General features: G+C 42.1%; 1 protein-coding gene across 1 annotated transcript in view; it reads right to left on the bottom strand.

Annotated features, from left to right (window-relative positions):
- Positions 1-20,088, bottom strand: part of LOC109931733 (dedicator of cytokinesis protein 1-like) — a 1,067,415-nt gene that overhangs the window by 311,313 nt on the left and 736,014 nt on the right. The window contains exon 25 of the mRNA XM_048601800.1: positions 3,973-4,027. Coding sequence (XP_048457757.1) covers positions 3,973-4,027 — 55 coding nt within the window. The remainder of the gene's footprint in view (positions 1-3,972; positions 4,028-20,088) is intronic.

The raw sequence follows: 20,088 nt of genomic DNA on the forward strand, positions 1-20,088 counted from the left end.
TGGGAGTCGGTGGGCTTGAAATGAATATCGGTTTCTAGGTGGTTGCCCGATATGGAGACAGAGAGGTCCAGGAAGGGGAGAGAGGTATTAGAGATGGTCCAGGTAAACTTAAGGTTGGGGTGGAAGGTGTTGGTGAAGTGGATGAACTGTTCGAGCTCCTAGTGAAGAAGGTGTTTGGTACGCTTGCCTTTATTGGTCAGTGCATTGAGTACAGGAGATGGGAGGTCATGTTGTGGCTGTACAGGACATTGGTTAGGCTACTTTTGAAATACTGCATGCATTTCTGGTCCCCCTGCAATAGAAGGGTGTTTTGAAACCTGAAAGGGTTCGGAAAAGATTTACAAGGATGTTGTCAGGGTTGGAGGGTTTGAGCTATAGGGAGAGGTTGAATAGGCTGGGGCTATTTTCTCTGGAGAGTCGGAGGCTGACGGGTGATCTGACAGCGGTTTATAAAATCATGAAGGGCATGGATAGGGTAAATAGGCAAGGTCTTTTCCCTGGGGTGGGGGAGTCCAAAACTAGAGGGCATAGGTTTAAGGTGAGAGGGGAAAGATATAAAAGGGACCTAAGGGGCAACATTTTCACGCAGAGTGTGGTGCTTTTAATGGAATGAGCTGCCAGAGGAAGTGGTGGAGGCTGGTACAATTGCAACATTTAAAAGGCACTATTCTTAATAATCAAAGTTCTGATCATATCCAACCAGCCACACTTGCAATGCCCAGAACAGTGTCGAACATTAAATGTGATTCTGTGATTGGATGACATTTGCTAAATAATCCCAAATGTGCAATGTATTATACTGACAGCTTGTTTTTAGTTGGCCTCACAGTGTGGTACAGTTATGTACATTAGCAGCTACACATATTAATACATAGGGTCCTGTTGTTTTTTGGCAGAAAGACTACGCACACATAGCGCATCTATTTCAACCCAATAAAATAGGTGACAGCCTTTTCATTTCTCACAGAAATGCTTTCATCAACCAGTGTCAACCTGACTAGTTTAAGGTTAAAACAAAGCTTAGCAGTTAACTGTCAGTCAACATTAACTGGCACATCCTCCATGGCAATGTCTCTACCAATCAGAGTGCACTTGCCAATCAATCAGCACTTTCCTCTCTTACAATATAAGTGTCGTCTTCCCTTCATTTTGGTATTTCTTGTGAAATGTTCTGATGAATATAAAATGAAAAGCTTTGATAAAAGATGTCTTATTTCAGCAATAAATGTATTATCAAATAACTACTTAGACTGGACATGTTTTTAAAAAAAAGTGAATAAAACCTGTTACCGCCTAGAAACTAGAGTCACCTCTTCTTCAACCTTGCTTGCAAAATACTACATCATGCTTTATTGGAGTTAATTCTGATTGTGTTCACTTTCATGGAAAGTTCCTGTTCCTAGTATTACATCCAGTGATAACTGAATTAACATACTACTCGAGAATTAATTTCACTTCAGATTCTTAACAAGCTTTGAGAATAAAGAATAAAGAAAGTGAAATGTAAGCTGTGTGTCAGAAGGGAGATACGACAGAGCAAACTGACATAGGCCATCACTTTCCAAACAAGGCTATAAGTTTATCCTCAATGTAATCATGTCTCTATGGAAACCAGCAAGCCTACGTTCAAAACCCACAGTGATAAGTTTCAAGAACACCTCGTCTCTGCTTCAGTAAGTAAGACTTATAATAATCTTGGCTGTGAAAATAAATAAATCCTTAAGTTGTTTCTTCACACTGACTTTCACGCAGAAATCATAAATACGTCACATACAAAATACCTCTCAAATACACAACATCCAGCCAATCTTCCCCACTTCCTCCTCCAGGAAGCTAATTGTTCTCAGCGGAGCCAGTGGCAATGCAAATGCAGTTGGCACCAATAGTCCTGGCGTGCGATGGGACAAGTGTCAGGGACAGTTTGATGCAACGTGACATCAATGTTATGACAATACAGGAGGGCATGTAGGAACAGGAGTCGGTCATTTGATAGTCAACAGTTATGGGGTGGAGACAAGAAAGTAGAGCTGAGATCACAACAAGATCAACCATGATCTTATTGAATCTTAAAAAGCAAAATGGTCCATTCTGATGCCTGTGTCCATTGCTCCTTTACTCCTGCATTGAGCCCCTTGAGCCTGTTACAACATTCAATTGCAGCCCTTTAAGCCAGCTCCACCATTCAATTAGATCACATTCAACCTTTCATTATTGTTTTATCCATGAGATATGAAAGCCGTTTTATTACCTGTTCCTAATTACCCTTGACAAGGTGGTGGTGAATCACCTTAATAATCTGTGTAGAGTATTTATGCCCACAGTGAAGTTAATGAGGGAGTTCCAGAAGTTTAGCATTGTAATGCAGATATATCTTCAAGTCAGACTGATTGTTGACTCAAAGGGTGTGAGTAGGAGCTGGTAGTGTAGTGCATCTTCTACTGCTGTCCTTCTAGGTGGCTCAACTCATGGGTTCCGATGGTGCTGCCGATGGAGCTTTGATAAGTTGCTGCAGTGCATTTAGTAGATGGTGCATGCTGTTGCTATCATGTACCAATAATGGAGGGTATGATCTATACCATAACTCCATTTATCCATCATAACTTCAATTCCCATCATACCTTTAGCTGACAGAATTATGACAATCTCTCTTTTGGATACTCTAATTAATCCCCAGCAACCACAAGCTCTTAGCAAAGAGAGTTTTAGATTGATAGAACTAACCTTTAGCCCAATTTCTCTCCCAAATGGCTTATTCATGCTTTGAGAGACCATCATCTTGTTCTAGAGCCTCCCACAATAGAAAATAGACTGTCTCTGTTCCAATTCTATCAAGTTGACTTATTGAAATTGCCCGAACATTTCTTTCTCCAATCGCTGTTCATTCACTCTAAACACAGGCGTCCACTGGAAACACTGAGCTGTAATAACCAACTGCGAGTGTGAAGGAAGAGTTGGAACTTTCAGGGAGCTAATTTGTTTGTTCTTTGAAAGAATAGCTCCCGGTAGAGCTGGATGTACTTCTGAATGTGTTTACTTAAAAAGAAAACTTTTGAGTGCAAAAGAGTTTCATAATAACTGTTGTTCCCAGCACAACAAATCCTGCACTGATTTTAAATGTCTACCACAATTTACCTTTATACAGCCTCAGCCGCCAATCCTGGAAGCCAATTTCACAGCCTCCCAACAACCGTCTGAGTAAAACTCAAACAAAACTACAGTAACGCAGGAGAGACGGTAGACAATTTGCAGCCAGCAAGCTTCTCCCAAACAGCTACAAGATGCAATAACTTGGTGCATAATCCCAAACAGCTACAAGATGAATAACATATGTTGAGGGGCGACCTGATAGAGGTCTACACGGTTATGAAGGGCATGGACAGAGTGGATATTCAGAAGCATTTTCCCAGGGTGGAAGAGTCAGTTACTAGGGGACATAGGTTAAAGCTGCGAGGGACAAGGTTTAAAGGTGATGTACGAGGCAAGTTTTTTACACAGAGGATGGTGGGTGCCTGGAACTTGCTGCCAGGGGAGGTAGTGGAAGCAGATACCACAGTGGCTTTTAAAGGGCGTCTTGATAAATACATGAATAGGATGGGAATAGAAGGATACGGTCCCTGGAAGGGTAGGGGGTTTAGTTGTGATGGGCAGCATGTCGGTGCAGGCTTGGAGGGCCGAAGGGCCTGCTCCTGTGCTGTAATTTTCTTTGTTCTTTGTTCTAACTTCTTCCAGTGCCTTACGGCTGTGTTTGAGGGAAAGCTACCCTAGGAGAAACTGAGAGAACTGATCTGCATTCCATGAGACTTTCTAATCCACCACAACATCCAGCTGGGGCTAGATGAGTCCAGATGACTCACCAAAACATATGACAATGTATTTTAGTTCTAGTTTCTACTTTCTATTTTTTTTTCAACATGTAGTTGCCATACTTCAATTAAGCTCAGTTAAACCAAAGATCAAGAGTAAAGAAGAGACAATTCCAGGTTTACTTGAGTGAGGAAATGTGAAGTTTTATTGTTCAACACCTCAGCTTATCAAATATTATCAAATACAGGCAGGAAGGTTAAGGCAGTTGCAATTTACAATTTTTCTGAGAGACTTTGATCTACAGGAATGAAAAGATCTAAATCCAAAACGTTTCATATTGTGAGCAGTTTTGGGCCCTGTCTCTGAGGAACGATGTGTTGGCTTTGGAGGAGTTCCAGAGGAGGTTGACAAGGATGATCCCAGGGATGAAGAACTTGTCACACAAGGAGCAGTCGAGGACATTGGGTCCGTGTTGATCGAGTTTACAAGGATGGGGGCGGGGGTGGGGTTTGGGGGGGAGGTGGGATCTGATTGAAACTTACAGAATACTAAGAGAACTGGATAATTTGGACACAGAAAAAATGTGACCATTAGTAGGAGAGTCTAGGACCCGAAAGCACAGCTTTAGAGTGAAGGGACAACACTGTAGAACTGAGAATGAGGAGGAATTTCTTCAACTAGAATGTGGGGAATCTGTGGAACTTATTGGTACAGGATGCTGTGAAGGCCGAGTCATTGAGTGTACTTAAGAGAGAGACAGATTGGTTCTTGATTAGTGAAGGAGATGCCTATGTGAATGACATCAACTAAAATAAAGAAACATGATCTAAAAGCTGGATTTTGTTCTGCGATCTGATTTATCTAGTCGTACCATCATCTGGGATCTTATTAATTTGTCCTTTTCAAAGCTATTTTTTAGACCATGAAAGTCTGTGGTATTACAGTGGAATGATGAAAGTTGAATATTGATAGTTCATTTTCATACAATCATAACATAGATATCTCAAATTGAGCAAAAGTGTTGGCATGGGAAGAATGTCAGTAATCCTGGTGTATAAGGAAAGATACCGGTAAGTGTATTTAATGTCATTGATCATGTTAATGCGTGCTCTAATGGTGTCTTCAAATGTGCAACAAGCCTATCGAGAAAGTTGACCTCCATTTAGTCCACAGAGCTGAATGAAACCTGTCAATGTTGACATTCTAGGTCAGACAGTATCCGAGGAGCAGAAAAGTCGACATTTCAGCCCAGTGACTTTCCTACTCCTCGGATGCTGTCTGACCTGCTGTGCTTTTCCAGCTCCACATTTATTGACTCTAGCTTCCAGCATTTGCAGTCCGTACTGCCTCCAAGGTTGACATTCTACTGGATTCCCAAAACTGGACGAATCAAGCCCTTGTAAGCCCGAACAGCATCTGTCACAGCAGTGAGAGCTGTGAAAAATGCTGATGGTAGAGTCTGTAAATCAATATGGTTATGTTCGCATTTCCACTGATGAGGAACGACACTGAAATGCATGCAATCTCTACTGAGTACTCCTTAAATTAACCTTGAGCTTTACCTTGCCTGACGATATGCACAGGCCGCACCATGAATTGAACAGATGAAACCTTCATCGACGACCAGCAGCTTCGGGAAGTGATTCCATTTTAAGCATAATTGTTGTGTTTCCTTTGAGCTGGACATGACTTTGTGAATCAATCGTAAATTCCACCTGTCGGGCAGCGGTTGCGGGTATCTGACTGCAATGGGCTGATGGCATCTCTCGTGGAATGTATATCATTCATTCCTATATCCCAAAGTAGTTTTCAAGAGTACTTACTATGAGTTTAGACCTAATGTGTCTTCTGTCTCTCTCTCTCTTTTTCCTTCTCTCTCTAATGCAACTTTTATTGCTGAAAGGGAGAAAGGCAGCAACTCCATGAGAAGACTGGCCCTTTCCAAATCACACACCACCCTGACACATCCATATGATGCAGTCAGGTCCAAATAACCAGATCTGATATCATCATGAGGACACCATTGGGGTGAAATGTCATGGATAATTCCTATCACCAATTTCTCACGGCTGGTAAGAAATGCAACCATTTGAGTGTTTTCGACATCCTAAGCATGATAAAAAGTAAGAGAAATTATTTTTGTCATTGCGTCACTGTTCAGAAACATTTCTCAATTTGTCTGCCTGTTTCAATCCGTCCAAATTGAATCTCAGCGGAAATAGGTCAACAGGAATCCTTTGGAACGATGACATCTGTTTGTATCTCAGACTATTATACACACAGCTTGAAGAAGAAATCTGAAAATATCATGATTTGGTCCCATGTAACAAAATTTTATTCTCTGAAAGGCAGCATCATTGACAAAACAGTCAGGCTCTGCAGTGTCAGTGCAGAGCACACTCTCAAACCCTGGAGTCAGGCTTTCATTCACAACTTTCTCATTCACAGACAAGAAAGCTACTAACTGATCCACGGTGAGACACAATTCAATTTCAAATTAAGACCATTCAAACTCTCTTCGTTGTGTTTAAATACCCTCAAGGTCTCATCCTTCCCACTGTCAAATGATCTTTATCCCCTGAGGCAGTTCCACTTTAGAACATTTAACGTAGAACAGTACAGCACAGTACAGGCCCTTCGGCCCACAATGTTGTGCCGACCTATTATCCTACTGAGATCAAACTACCCTGCATACCCTAGTTTTTACTATCCCCCATGTGCCTATCCAAGAGTCGCTTAAAAGTCTGTAAAGTGTCCGACTCCACTACCACAGCCGGCAGCGAATTCCACACACCCACCACTCTCTGTGTAAAGAACCTACCTCTGACATCTCCCTTATACCTTCCTTCAATCACCTTAAAATTATGCCAAACGGGCAGCAATTTCTTCCCTCGTTTCCTGCAGTAACCTTGGGTATATCCAAGTTAACCTTGAGTATTTCCAAATGTTAACTCATTTCTCTGCCTCAAGCCTCTTGTCAATCATTACTCTCGTTAGTTATGCCCTAAGTGTTCAGTCATCTAAGTTCTTCTGGAATGTTCACACTAAGCTTCTCCACATCCCTCTCTTTCTGTCTCTTCTTAAACGGCACCCTTCAAAACCCACATCTTTGACAAAGTTTTTTTTTGTCACTTTCTAATATCTCCTTTGCTTACCTTGATGTCTGTGTATTTCTGATTGTGCACCTGAAGCACCTCGGGATATTTTGGGGCATTAAGAGGGATGTGAATGACAGTTTTTACTACTAAAATGAGGGCCTGTTTGCATCAAAAATCTGAACATTAACTAACCATTTACATTCATCCTATGAAGATAGAAAACACTTTATCTGAGGAAAGGTTACACTTGAAGTGTTTACTTATGTTTCTAATTTCAGACACTTGTTGGCATGTTGAGAATTTTCACAGTTATAGGCTTTAAGACTGCCCATGGACAATTCACCATTGCAGTTTCCTTCACATAATTATGAAGGCAGCATGGTGGCTCAGTGGTTAGCACTGCTGCCTCACAAGGCCAGAAACCCAGGTTCAATTCCAGCCCCAGGTGACTGTCTGTGTGCAGTTTGCATATTCTCCCTGGGTTTCCTCCCACAGTGCAAAGATGCACAGATTAGGTGGATTGGCCATGCTAAATTGCCCCTAGCACCCAGGGATGCACAGGCTAAGTAGGTTAGGCATGGGAAATGCAGGTTTATAGGGCTGGGTGGGAAGTCTTTGGAGGGTCAGTGTGGACTTGATCAGCTGAATGGTTTGCTTGCACACTGTCAGGATTCTATGAATTATAAGACTGAGGTGAGGAGGTACTTTCCCCCTCAGACAGGTGTGAATCCATGGAATTCTTTGCTGTCGAGGCTGGGTCATGAAGTATACCCAGGGCTGACACTGACTTTTTAATCAGTAATGTAATCAAAAGGGACAAGGCAGAAAAGTGGAGTTGGGGACTATCAAAAAGAACAAAGAACAAAGAAAATTACAGCACAGGAACAGGCCCTTCAGCCCTCCAAGCCTGCATTGATCCAGATCCTCTATCTAAACCAGTCGCCTATTTTCCAAGGATCTGTATCCCTCTGCTCTCTGCCCATTCATGTATCTGTCTGGATACATCTTAAATGACGCTATCGTGCCTGCCTCTACCACCTCCGCTGGCAATGCGTTCTCGGCACCCACCACCCTCTGCGTAAAGAACTTTCCACGCATATCTCCCTTAAATTTTTCCCCTCAGCCATGATCTCATTGAATGGAAGAGTAGTCTTGACATGCTAAATGGACTGCTTCTGTTCTTCTACCTTGTAAGACCATAAGATAAAGGAGCAGAATGAAGCCATTCTGCCCATTGGGTCTGCTCCACCATTCAATCATGGCTGTTATGTTTCTCAACTCTATTTTCCTGCTTTCTCCCCTTGACCCGTGATCCCCTTACAAATCAAGAGCCTATCTATCTCTGCCTTAAATATACTCAATGACTTGGCTTCCACAGTCCTCTGTGGCAATGATTCACAGATTCATTACCCTCTGGCTGAAGATATTCTTCCTCATTTGGGTCCCAGTCTCTCCCACTCGTGAAAATATCTTCTCCTTGTCCACTCTATCCCGTTCTCTCACCTCTCATCCTTCTAAACTCCACTGAGTCCTCAACTGTTCCTTGATTACCCCTTAACTGACACCACTTGAACCAACGAACTGGTCATGCAGCTGACTTCTGTTTGTGGGTTTCCATCTGAGTAAGAACAGTGCTGTGCTTCCCAGAATTCCAACGCCTCGGAAGCATTTACAGTAGTTCATTGGAAAGCTTCCTTTGTGCACTTCCTTTGTGTTTTACTCTGGGCACCGTCATTTGTAATTCAGAGCCCCAGGCCATGGGTTTGAAACCCATCATGGCAGATGGTGAAATTTGTGTTCAATAAAATGTCCAGATTAGAGTGCTAAACTCCAGTGAATGTAGTCCTAACGGATCCATTCTCTCTCCATATGTCAGTCCTGCCATTCCAGGAATCCAGCTGGTAAACCTTTGTTCCGTCCCTCCATAGTCACAGCACCCTTCCTCAGATAAGGAGACCAAAACTCAAGGTGTGCTCTCAGAAGGCCCTGTACAATAATTCCCTCTCTATGAAAGCCAACATAACATTTACCAGCTCCAGCTGCGAGTTTACCATGCAAATACACCCAGGTCATACTGCACCTCTTCCATTCCTAATCTATTGCCATTTGGACAATGAATGATTTTGCTGCTGGTGAGAAACCTCACATTTATTCACACCATACTTCATCTGCCATGTGTTATGGAGGGGTTAGTTAAATGAAACAAACGCCCCAGACTCACTTTATAATCAACAAGTAACAATTTATTTATCTAATCATAACAGTGATCAAATTAACAAATTAACAGAACTCCTAACAAACTGAACAATTCCCCCCCAATTACTAACTATTCCCAAATAAAACAAAATTCTAAAGGTATACTGTTCTAATAAATAAAAGTTCCACTTGTATAAACTGAAGTAATAAGAAAAAAAAATTAAAACTTAGACTTTCAAGACCACAGTCAGGAGGCATCTTACGGAATTTTCCATGCCTCTTCTGCTATTCTGCAGACAGGAATTCTTTATTTGTCGAATGCTTGTGTCAGGAATATTAGCTAAGAGTGCTGTGGTACCTTCTAGATGGTGCTTAATCAGAGAGCTGAAAGATTTCTGTGAGAGCCAGGGTTTTACTCTTCCAATGGTGGTTCGGTCTCACACTGATTTTCAAAAACCCTCTTCTTATGGATACTTGATAACCTGTCAATTTTCGTCTTATAGGATTGGTCCTTGGTTGTCAACACCATCAGATTTAAATTCAATTGGTTTTCAGTCTCTAAGTGCCTGGTTTAAATTAATTGGCTGATATTCAATCTGGTTGCCTTAATGTCAAAACAAGTCCAGATTGCCAACCACACAGCCAACTTATTTCTTAGTGCAGTAATTGAAACTAGGACCAGGTGGATCCATTGACTATGACATCCTTGACTGGGGCTGATCAGGGACCCCTGGCTGACAGATATAAACAGGAGATTCAGAGGGTCTCCTCACCTAGAGACTGGCTCTGAGCTGGCTGGTCAGAGTCCATGCACTGTGCAAAATAAAGATTGACTTGGTGATGGGATACCAGCCTCTGTGCGGTTGTTCACTCAGCCTGCAATATTATTGAGCATAAACAGGGAAAAGACTTCCAAAATCCAGAAACAATAAAACAATGAATATATCAACTTGCAAATCTCGTACTCTTCGGTTGCTGAGTCATATCTGGCTGCTTATTTAGACTTAGCTGTGTTTGCACAGAGCTGTGCTATAACTCATTAACATGTGTCCATTTGAGTTAAATCTGGCGCCTGGACATCATTAATGAGATTATATTGAAATGTGAAATTTTATTTATTTTTTATTAGTGCTGCAGTATCCTGAGAGTGGTTTACTGAGTATTATTTTCCAACAGTGGTGTTTTTATCTTGTGTATTAACATTGAAAAAGCCAATCCCATCACCTTCTGATATGGCTCTGATAAGGAAGAAACATGACTGTCATCAATGCCAGTTCAATGAGAGACTGTTGCTCTCTAATCCAGAAGCTCAACTGGACTCACGACATAAACACAGTGGCTACAATACGAGGCCAGAAGCTCGGAATACTGTAGTGAGTAACTCACCTCCTGACTCCTCAAAGCCTGTCCACCATCTACAAGGCACAAGTCAGGAGTGTGATGGAATATTCCCCACTTGCCTGGATGAGTGCAGCCCCAACAACACTCAAGAAGCTTGACACCATCCAGGACAAAGTAGCCTGCTTGATTGGCACTACATCCACAAGCATCCACTCCCTTCACCACCGACGCTCAGTTACAGCAAGTTATACTATCTATCAGATGCACTGCAGAAATTCACCAAAGATCCTCAGAGAGCACCTTCCAAACCCATGACCACTTCCATCTAGAAGGACAAGGGCAGCGGATATATGGGAAAACCACTATCTTCAAGATCCCCTCCGCACGTCATCCTCACTTGGAAATATATCGCTGTTCCTTCACTGTTGCTGGGTCAAAATCCCTCCCTAATGGCATTGTGGGTCAACTCACAGCAGGAGGAAGGCAGCTCACCACCACCTTCTCATGGGCAACTAGGGACGGGCAATAAATGCTGGCCATGCCAGCGATGCCCACATCCCACGAATGAATAAAAAAAAAATCAACCTATTCAGAGATGTCACTGCACACCTCTGGAACAGATGGATCCCAGGCCCCCTGGTTCAAAGGTAGGGATACTACCACAAGAGCCACTTTTAGCTCTTTAATACGTGACCACTTAACAGGATAATTTAAAAATATTTTTAATACTTAAAACAGCCCTGATTCTCGTAATTTGCTTGCTTAATTTGTACATTGTTTGATGATGATCTTCCCTCAGCTCATCAATTGCAGCACTCATCCTTTCCTTTGTTAACTCTGGACTCGAATATTCCAGTGGTGACCTGGTTATCCCAGCATTTCCTGACTCCGTAAACCTGTGCCCAGACAAAGCTCTGTTGCCTGCACCTTCATGCATTCCAAATCTCAATCAGCCAACATGCCTACACGTGCAACATTTCAATGGCTTCCTGTCTGACGATGCCTCCATTTTAAAATCCATGCATGAAAAGCCAGACAGGCTCGGCCTGTATCTGCTGGAGTTTCGAACGGTCAGAAGTGATTTAATTGAAACATATAAAGTCCTGAGGGGACCTAACCAGGTTGTCGTTGAAAGGATGCTTCTTCTTTTTGGTGGAAGTTTAATTCAATAAAAACTTTGAATTAAGACTAATGGTGACAATGAATCCATTGCCAGTTATTGGGAAAATCCCATCTGGTTCACTAATGTCCTCTAGAAAGGGACCTACCAGGTCCGGCCTACATGTGACTCCAGACCAACAGCAACGTGGTTGACCCTTACTGCCCTCTGGATAATTGGGAAGGGTAATAAATGCTGGTCTATTCACTGACACCCACATCCCATGAATGAATTTTAAAAAATTAGAACTAGGGGTCATAGTTTAAAAGGAAGGGGTTGCCCATTTAAAACAGAGATGAGGTCTTCGGAACTCCCTTCCTCAAAAGGCAGTGGATACAGAATCTTTAAATATTTTTAAGGCTTGGGTAGATAGCTTCTTGATTATTAAGGAGCTGAAAGATTATTAGAGTATGCTAGAAATTAGAGTTGGGTTGAAAATCACATCAACCATGATCTTTTTGAATGGCAAGGCTTAAAGGGCTGAATGGCCTACTCTTGCTCTTTGTTTATATGTTTATGCTGTTCTCAAACTCCACAATGGCCTTGCCCTTCCCTGCCTCTGTTTAGCCTCTCCTTTGATACTGTTTTGATTTTTCCTCCTGCACACTCCTAAATTTAATTATTCCACCATTGCTGTCCCTCAGCTGTTAGCTCTGCGGTTTCTGAACCTCTTTACCTCTTTACCACTTTCTCCTCTTTCAAGAGGAACCTGAATATCTACCCTTTTGATCAAGCTGTTGGTCATCTTTCCTCAGTTTCCTTTCTGTGGCTCAGTGTCAAGAAAATGTTTATTGATCTTGCTCCTGTTCGGCGCCTTGGGAGGTTTTCCAATATTGACTATACCATATAAATGGAAATTTAATTTGTTCTCCGGAGCTGTTTACTGCAGCAAACTTAACAGAAATACTCAATAAAGGAATGAATTGAGAGGTTCAGGTTAGGCATCACGAGAGGTATCAAATGGCCTGGGTAACCAACTTCATGAGTAAGTTCAGCAGGAACAGAATCAGAAAGGCTACTCAGCCATTAAAGTCCATTTAATCCTGACATTGTCCACTTCTCCATAACTATCTCCAGCCTGACAACTGCCCAAGCTCTCTTCTAGAGTTTTACAGTGCAGAAAGAAACCATTTGACCCATCGTGTCTGTGCCAGTTCCTGAAAGAGCTACCCAGCTCGACCCATTCACCAGCCCTATCTCCACAACTCTCTAACTTCTCTTCTGCCTGTCATTCCAGCCTCATGAGCATTCTCAATTTTATTTGTTTCAGTTTTCTATGCCAAAAGCTCCCGATTTCTCTCCATAAACCTATCCCGTTTCAACTCACTCCATAAAACCTCCAACTCTTTTATTGAGCATTCAGACTCCTGCCCTTAGGTCCCAGTGTGGATCAGTATCAAATTTTTGTCTGATTAATGACTTAATATATTTACTTATATTTATTCGTGGGGCATAGATGTCGCTGGCCAGGCCAATGTTTATAGTCCATCCCTAATTGCCCTGGAGAAGGTGGTGCTGAGCGACCTTCACAGGATCACAGGATTGTTACAGTACAGAATAAGGCCATTCAGCCCATCATGCCTGCACCAGTTCTATTACCTAGTGCCAATTTCCCCCAAGGTAAATTAAAGCTCATGGTATCAGTGGTAACATGTTGACATGGATAGAGAACTGTTTGGCAGACAAGAACCGGAGAGTTGGAATAAATGGGTCCTTTTCAGAGCGGCAGGCAGTGATGAGTGGGGTGCCGCAGGGTTCAGTGCTGGGACCTCAGCTGTTCGCAACGTACATTAATGATTTGGACGAAGAAATTGAATGCTATATCCCCAAATTTGCAGATGGCACTAAGCTGCGAGGCAGTGTATGCTGAGAGGAGGATGCTAAGAGACTGCAGAGTGACTCAGGCAGATTGGGCTGAGTGGGCAAATACCTGGCAAATGCATAAAATGTGGATAAATGTGAAATATCCACTTTGGCCACAAGTACAGGAAGGCAGATTATTGTCTGAGTGATGGCAGTTTAGGAAAAGGTGAGGTGCAACGAGACCTGGGTGTCATGGTGGAACAGTCGCTGAAGGTTGGAATGCAGGTGCAGCAGGCAGTGAGGAAAGCTAATGGCCATGCTGGCATTCACAGCGAGAGGATTTGAGTATCAGAGTAGGGATGTCTTGCTGCTGTTACACAGGGCCTTGGTGAGGCCACACCTTGAATATTGTGTGCAGTTTTGGTCTCCTAGTCTGGAGAAGTATTGAAGAAGTCCAGCGAAGGTTCACCAGACTGATTCCTGGGATAGCAGGACTGACATGTGAGGAAAGACTGGATTGACTGGGTTTGTGCTCACTGGAAATTGAAGAATGAGGTGGGATCTCATAGAAACCTACAACATCCTGACAGGACTGGACAGGCTAGATGTGGGAAAAATGTTCTTGATGTTGGGGAAGTCCAGCACTAGGGGTCAGAGTCTAAGAATAGGAGGAAGCCATTCAGGAATGAGATGAGGAAGAATTTCTTCACTCAGGGTGTTGTGAACCTGTGGAATTCTCTCCCACAGGAAGCTGTTGGGGCCAGTTCATGCAATATATTCAAGAGGGAGTTGGATGTGGCCCTTGTAGCTAAAGGGATCAAGGGGAATGGGCAGAGGGCGGGAATGGGATACTGATATTGCATGATCAGCCATGATCATATTGAATGGTGGTGCAGGCTCAAAGGGCCGAATGGCCTGCTCCCACACCTATTTTCTTTGTTTCTATATCCTTGCAAACTATTTCTATCCAACTAATCATCCAATGCCCTCGTGCATGATTCAGTTGAACCTGTTTCCAGGACATTTTCAGGCAGTGCATTCCATATTCTAACTAGTCGCTGAATGAAAATGTTTTCCTTACATCTCCCTTGCTTCTTATGCATATAGATCAGAATCACAGAATCATAGAAATTCACAGCACAGAAGGAGGCCATTCGACCCATTGTATCTGTACCAGCTTCTGAAAGAACTACCAGCTAGTCCCATCTCACTCCTAGCTCTCTTGCTGACAACCTTGAAATTGTAACCCACTAGTTACTAACACACCAACTGGTGGAAATAGAATATCCTTCTTTACTCTGTCAAAATTGCTCATAATTTAGAACACCTCAATGAGATCATCTCTTGACCTTCTCTGCTCCTAGGAGAATAAGCCTAATTTCTCTAATCTTTCTTTGTATCTAAAATCCCTCATTGCTGGTATCCTTCTCCTGAATTTCCTTTGCAATCTCTCCAGGGCTTAACCTCCTTCCTTAAATAAGTTGCCTACATCATTTTGAATCCATGCCTTCTCATTCTTTACTCTTTTAAGAGTAGCAACACTGTCTCCCCATCTACTCTGTCCTGCCCACCCATGATTTGGAAAACTTCTATCCAGTCTCCTCTCATCTTTCTTCACCTCAAGGAGAACAGTCCCAACTTCTTCAATCTATCCTCATAAAAGAAGTTTCTGATTCGTAGAAGCATTCTTGTAAATTAGTTTTGCACCCTCTTGAATGCATTCTCATGGAGTCATAGAGTTGTACAGCATGGAAACAGACCTTTCAGTCCCATTCGTTCATGTTGACCAGATATCCTAATCAAGTCCCATTTGCCAGCATTTGGCCCATATCCCTCTAAAACCTTCCTATTCATATATCCATCCAGATGCCTTTTAACTGTTTTAATTGTGCCAGCCTCCATCACTTCCTCTGGCTGCTCGTTCCATATATGCTTCACCATCGGCATGAAAAAATTGTCCCTTAGGTCCCTTTTAAATCTTTCCCTTCTCACCTTCAACCTATACCCTCTAGTTTTGGACTCGCCCACCTCTGGGGAAAAGACCTTGGCTATTCACCCCATCCATGCCCCTCGTGATTTCATAAACCTCTATAAAGTCACCCCTCAGCCTCCGAAGTTCCAGGGAAGATAGCCCCAGTCTGTTCAGCCTCTCCCTGTAGCTCAAACCCTCCAACCCCAGCAACATCTTGTTTCCGATAACATGCTGCCCACAACTGGGCAGAACTCTTGAACGATTGTGGGACTCCCACAATGCTGAGATCTTGTGAAGCTCCTTGAGACGGTTTACTCTAATATAAATGTCGTGCAATTTTCCTCGTAGGATAAATCCCTCCGTTCTTGGAATTAGTTTGTTGGGCCTCATTGCAATAAGTGCAATATAAATGCAGTTTGTTGTTAGTTGCTGTTGCTGTAAACAGTTATGTTCTTGATTGCAAGCCAAACTTCAGCAATGCCACCTGAGCAAGCAAAGGGAAACGATATCTCTTTCCGAAGCCACAAAGTTTGCTGACACCGAATGTTAATTTGAAATGCAGCACCAGAATGTGACGGGGAGCAGATGGAATTAATTACAAATACTATTTGCTTGGAGACAGCAAAAGAAAAATGGAAGATTCGAGAGACTGGTTATTTTGTGCTGTGACTAGCTTTATGTTATAGTGATTAGACTGTGGAATAGAAATTTGAAATTAAATTGAATCACAGCATAACAGAAGGGTTATACTGCAGACGGACACCATTCGGCCTATCGTGTGTGCACTGACTCATTAAATGAGCATTGCTAACTCGTGCCAATCTCCTGTTTCTTTCCCCAGAACCTTGGACATTATTTTTGTACAAACAGTCATCTAATTTCCTCTTGAATGCCTCAGTTAAACCTGTGTCCACCACACTTTTGGAATACTGGGTTCAATTCTGGTCTCTCTGCTGTAGGAAAGATGTCGTGAAACTTGAAAGGTTTCAGAAAAGATTTACGAGGATGTTTCCAGAGTTGGAGGGTTTGAGCTACAGGGAGAGGCTGAATAGGCTGGGTCTATTTTCCCTGGAGGTTCGGAGGCTGAGGATTGACCTTATTGAGGTCTGTTAAATCATGAGGGGCATGGGTAGGGTAATTAGGCAAGGTATTTTCCCTGGGCTGGGGGAGTCCTAAACCTGAGGGCATAGTCTTAAGGTGAGAGGGGAAAGATTTAAAAGGGACCTAAGAGGCCACTTTTTCATGCAGAGGGTGGTGTGTGTACGGAACTAGCTGCCAGAGGAAGTGGTGGAGGCTGGTACAATTACAACATTTAAAAGGCATCTGGATGGGTATATGAATAGGAAGGGTTTAGAAGGATATGGGCCAAATGCTGGCATATGGGACGAGACGAATTTAGGAAATCTGGTCAGCGTGGACGAGTTGGACTGAGCAGTCTGTTTTCGTGCCGTACATCTCTATGACTCTATGATTTAGTTTTAGATTTAGATTTATTTTTGTCACATTTACTAAGTACAGAAGTACATAAGTACAGTGCAAAGCACACAAAGTCGTTATTACCGGGACCTAGCATTGCATTCCACATTCTGATTATGCGCTGACTGTAATGGTTTTCCTCTGTTCACTCTTGTTTCTTTTGCGGATCACTTTAAAGCTTTGAAATGATCACTTTCATCCAAAAAAGCAATAGCCTGGCAAAGTAAACCTTACAGTCTTCCACGCAGATAGTGGGGAACATAAGGACATAAGCTGCATGAGACTATTCAGCCCCTTGAACCTGTTTTGTCACTCAGTGAGGTTATGACTGATGGATGACTTCAGCACAATATTATGATACTGTCCCGTGACATATTTAATCTATAGAATCTATTGATTTTAATCAATAGATAGCCTCATCGGTGCACTGGGGCTATTGACAAAATTCCAAAGATTCACCAGCCTCTGACTGAAGAAACATCTCTTTATCTTGGCCCTAAGTGGCCTGCCACTTAATCTGAGACTGTGTCCTTTCGTTCTAGATGACTCCCCGACCAAAGGAAACAGCAATTTAAAAAAAACACACAAAGAAGCAAAAACAAAAGATTGCTGGAAAACCTCAGCATTTCTGAAAAAAGACCTGCTTTAACCTTGGCAAGCCCTTTTCTATGTTTGAATGAAATCACCTCTCATCCTCAACTTCAGAGAATACAGACCTTGTCGATTTAATTTTCCACTTAGGAAAAGTTCCTGTATTCTCGGAATTAGTTTGTTGAACTTTATTGCATTCCCTCTTTGACAAACATCCACAGGTAAGTGCCTGGGATAATCCACATGTGGTCTCACCAAGGCTCTCAACAATTACTGCAACACATCGTTACTTCTATGCTCAAATTCTGTTGTAATAAAGGAACAGTTCAATGCAATATGAAGACGCACAAGAGGGCTAAATCAGTTATCTCTATTAATATGCTTGACATGAACGAGTGAAAGACAGTAGCTGTACATCACGAAGACCCATGGGGCCTATTACTAAAATATTTAAAAGGTTTTATATTTTATTCTATCCTGAATTTACATACTTTAATGAGTTTGAGATATTCTATGGAAGTTAAGGCATTGCATTGTTCTATCATGTGCTAAGCACTTCTTTGTAAAGACCTACAATTGTTTTGGCCACAGAGGCAAACAGCACAGACGGGGAGTCATTTGGTCCATTGGTTTTGAGCCTGCTCTCTCGAAAGAACTACCCAATTATCTTTAAAGAAGACTGAAATAATGAATAAAGAGTGCAGCTTCCAAAGTCAGGATGCATGTGTCGAGGTGAGAGAAGGGTATGTGTTATTAAGGATGAAATGGAACCATTGTGAGATTCCAGCTGAAGTAACTGATAAATAGAAATCACGCAGACAGTTGTAGAGATAGGCAAGCGAGATGTGAAAGCTGAATAGGCGATTCTTTGATGTGAAGTAATGTAATGTCTGATTTTGGAAAGCACACTATCAATGACAGCACTTTCTAAAAGCATTTTCCAGGAGAATGACAAACGACATCAAACGAGATACAATAGTAAAGAACTTCCTTGACCTCCCCAAGCTAAATGTGTTGATTTCTTATTTATTACAGATTAAACTCACCAGAAAAAAAATTGCACTCTTAGAACACTTTTCATGACACCAAATATGTCAAAGTGCTTTAGGGCCAATGAAATATTGAAGTGCAGTCACAGCAGTCAATTCATGCACAGCAAACTCCCAAATACGATAACTTGGTAATGGTCAGGTTACCTGTTCTCTTGTGATGTTGATTAAAGACTAAATATCAGCAAGGTCAGTGGGGTTTGGTTTTCGAACTGCAACCATGGGGCTTGAGGTAAAGTGTGAGTCACAGCAGATGAAAAGAAATGAGGATTGTGTAGAAAAGTTTCTAATTACTGGAACAAATTGTTACAATTTCACATCATGTTAAATATTTAAAAAGACTCCGGACCCCATGAAGTTTCATGGCTTCAGGTTAAAAATGGGCAAGGAAACCTGCTGTTGATTACCACGAACTGTCCTCCCTCAGCTTATGAATCAGTACTCCTTAATGTTGAATAACACTTGGAGGAAGCACTGAGGATGGCAAGGGTGCAAAAAGTATTCTGGCTGAGGGATTTCAATGTCCACCACCAAGAGTGGTTCGGCAGCAGTACTACTGATCGAGCTGGTCAGGTCCTAAAGGACATAGCTGCTAGACTGGGTCTGCAGAAGATGGGAGGGAACCAACAAGAGGGAACAACATACTTCCAGAACATATAATATATATGGCTAGTTTATTAATACCTAACTATACATAGTTAGGTTTCTGTTCAATGATAACCCCAAGGATGTTGATATACGGGTTTTCAGTGACGCTAATGCCATTTAATTTCGAGGGGCAGTAGTGAGATTCTTTCTTCTTGGAGTTGGTCATTAATATGGTGCAAATATTACTTGCTGCTTGTCAGTACCAATATGGTGCTTTTGACCTCATATTGTCGCAGCACGTTCTTCTTACCAAAATGAATCTCTTCACACTTCTCTGTTTAAATTTCATCTATTACCTGCACACACATTCTATCAACTTGTCTATGTTCTTTTGAAGTTTGACTCTATTCTCCTTATAGCCTACATGAATTTCAAGTCTTGAAATTGTGTCTTGTAGGTCTAGGGAATTAATTCAGATCAGGAAGCGAAGGGGTCTTAATATCAACCCCTGGGTAAATATACCACAGACCTCCTCCATTCTGGAAGTAATCCATTAAGCACTATTCTCTGTTTCCTGTCACTCAGCTAATGTTGTAATCTTGTTGCTACTGACCCTTTTATTCCATGAGGTCTCTTGTTCAGAAGCTTGTCCAGTGTCATTTTATCAAATCCCTTTAGGCAGTCCATATAGACTATATCAACATTACACTCAACAACCCTCTATTTTTTAACTGCAGGAGGGCTGTGGGTAGAATACAGGAAGCAGACAAAATTGGACTGCTCTTTAGAAGAATGAGAACAGATATGATGGGCCAAATGGACTCCTTTCTGCTCCTATGATGCTGCTTGGCCTGCTGTGTTCATCCAGCCCTGCACCTTGTTGTCTCGGATTCTCCAGCATCTGCAGTTCCTACTATCTCTCCTTCTTTGCTATATGATTCTCTGATTCAATAGGCACCAATCACTTTCACAGTATTAACATTCTGTACCCAAACGACAAGAATGAGCAAA

The sequence above is a fragment of the Rhincodon typus genome, chromosome 1 (genome assembly GCF_021869965.1).
Source record: "Rhincodon typus isolate 14 chromosome 1, sRhiTyp1.1, whole genome shotgun sequence".
In the NCBI taxonomy this organism is placed as follows: Eukaryota; Metazoa; Chordata; class Chondrichthyes; order Orectolobiformes; family Rhincodontidae; genus Rhincodon; species Rhincodon typus.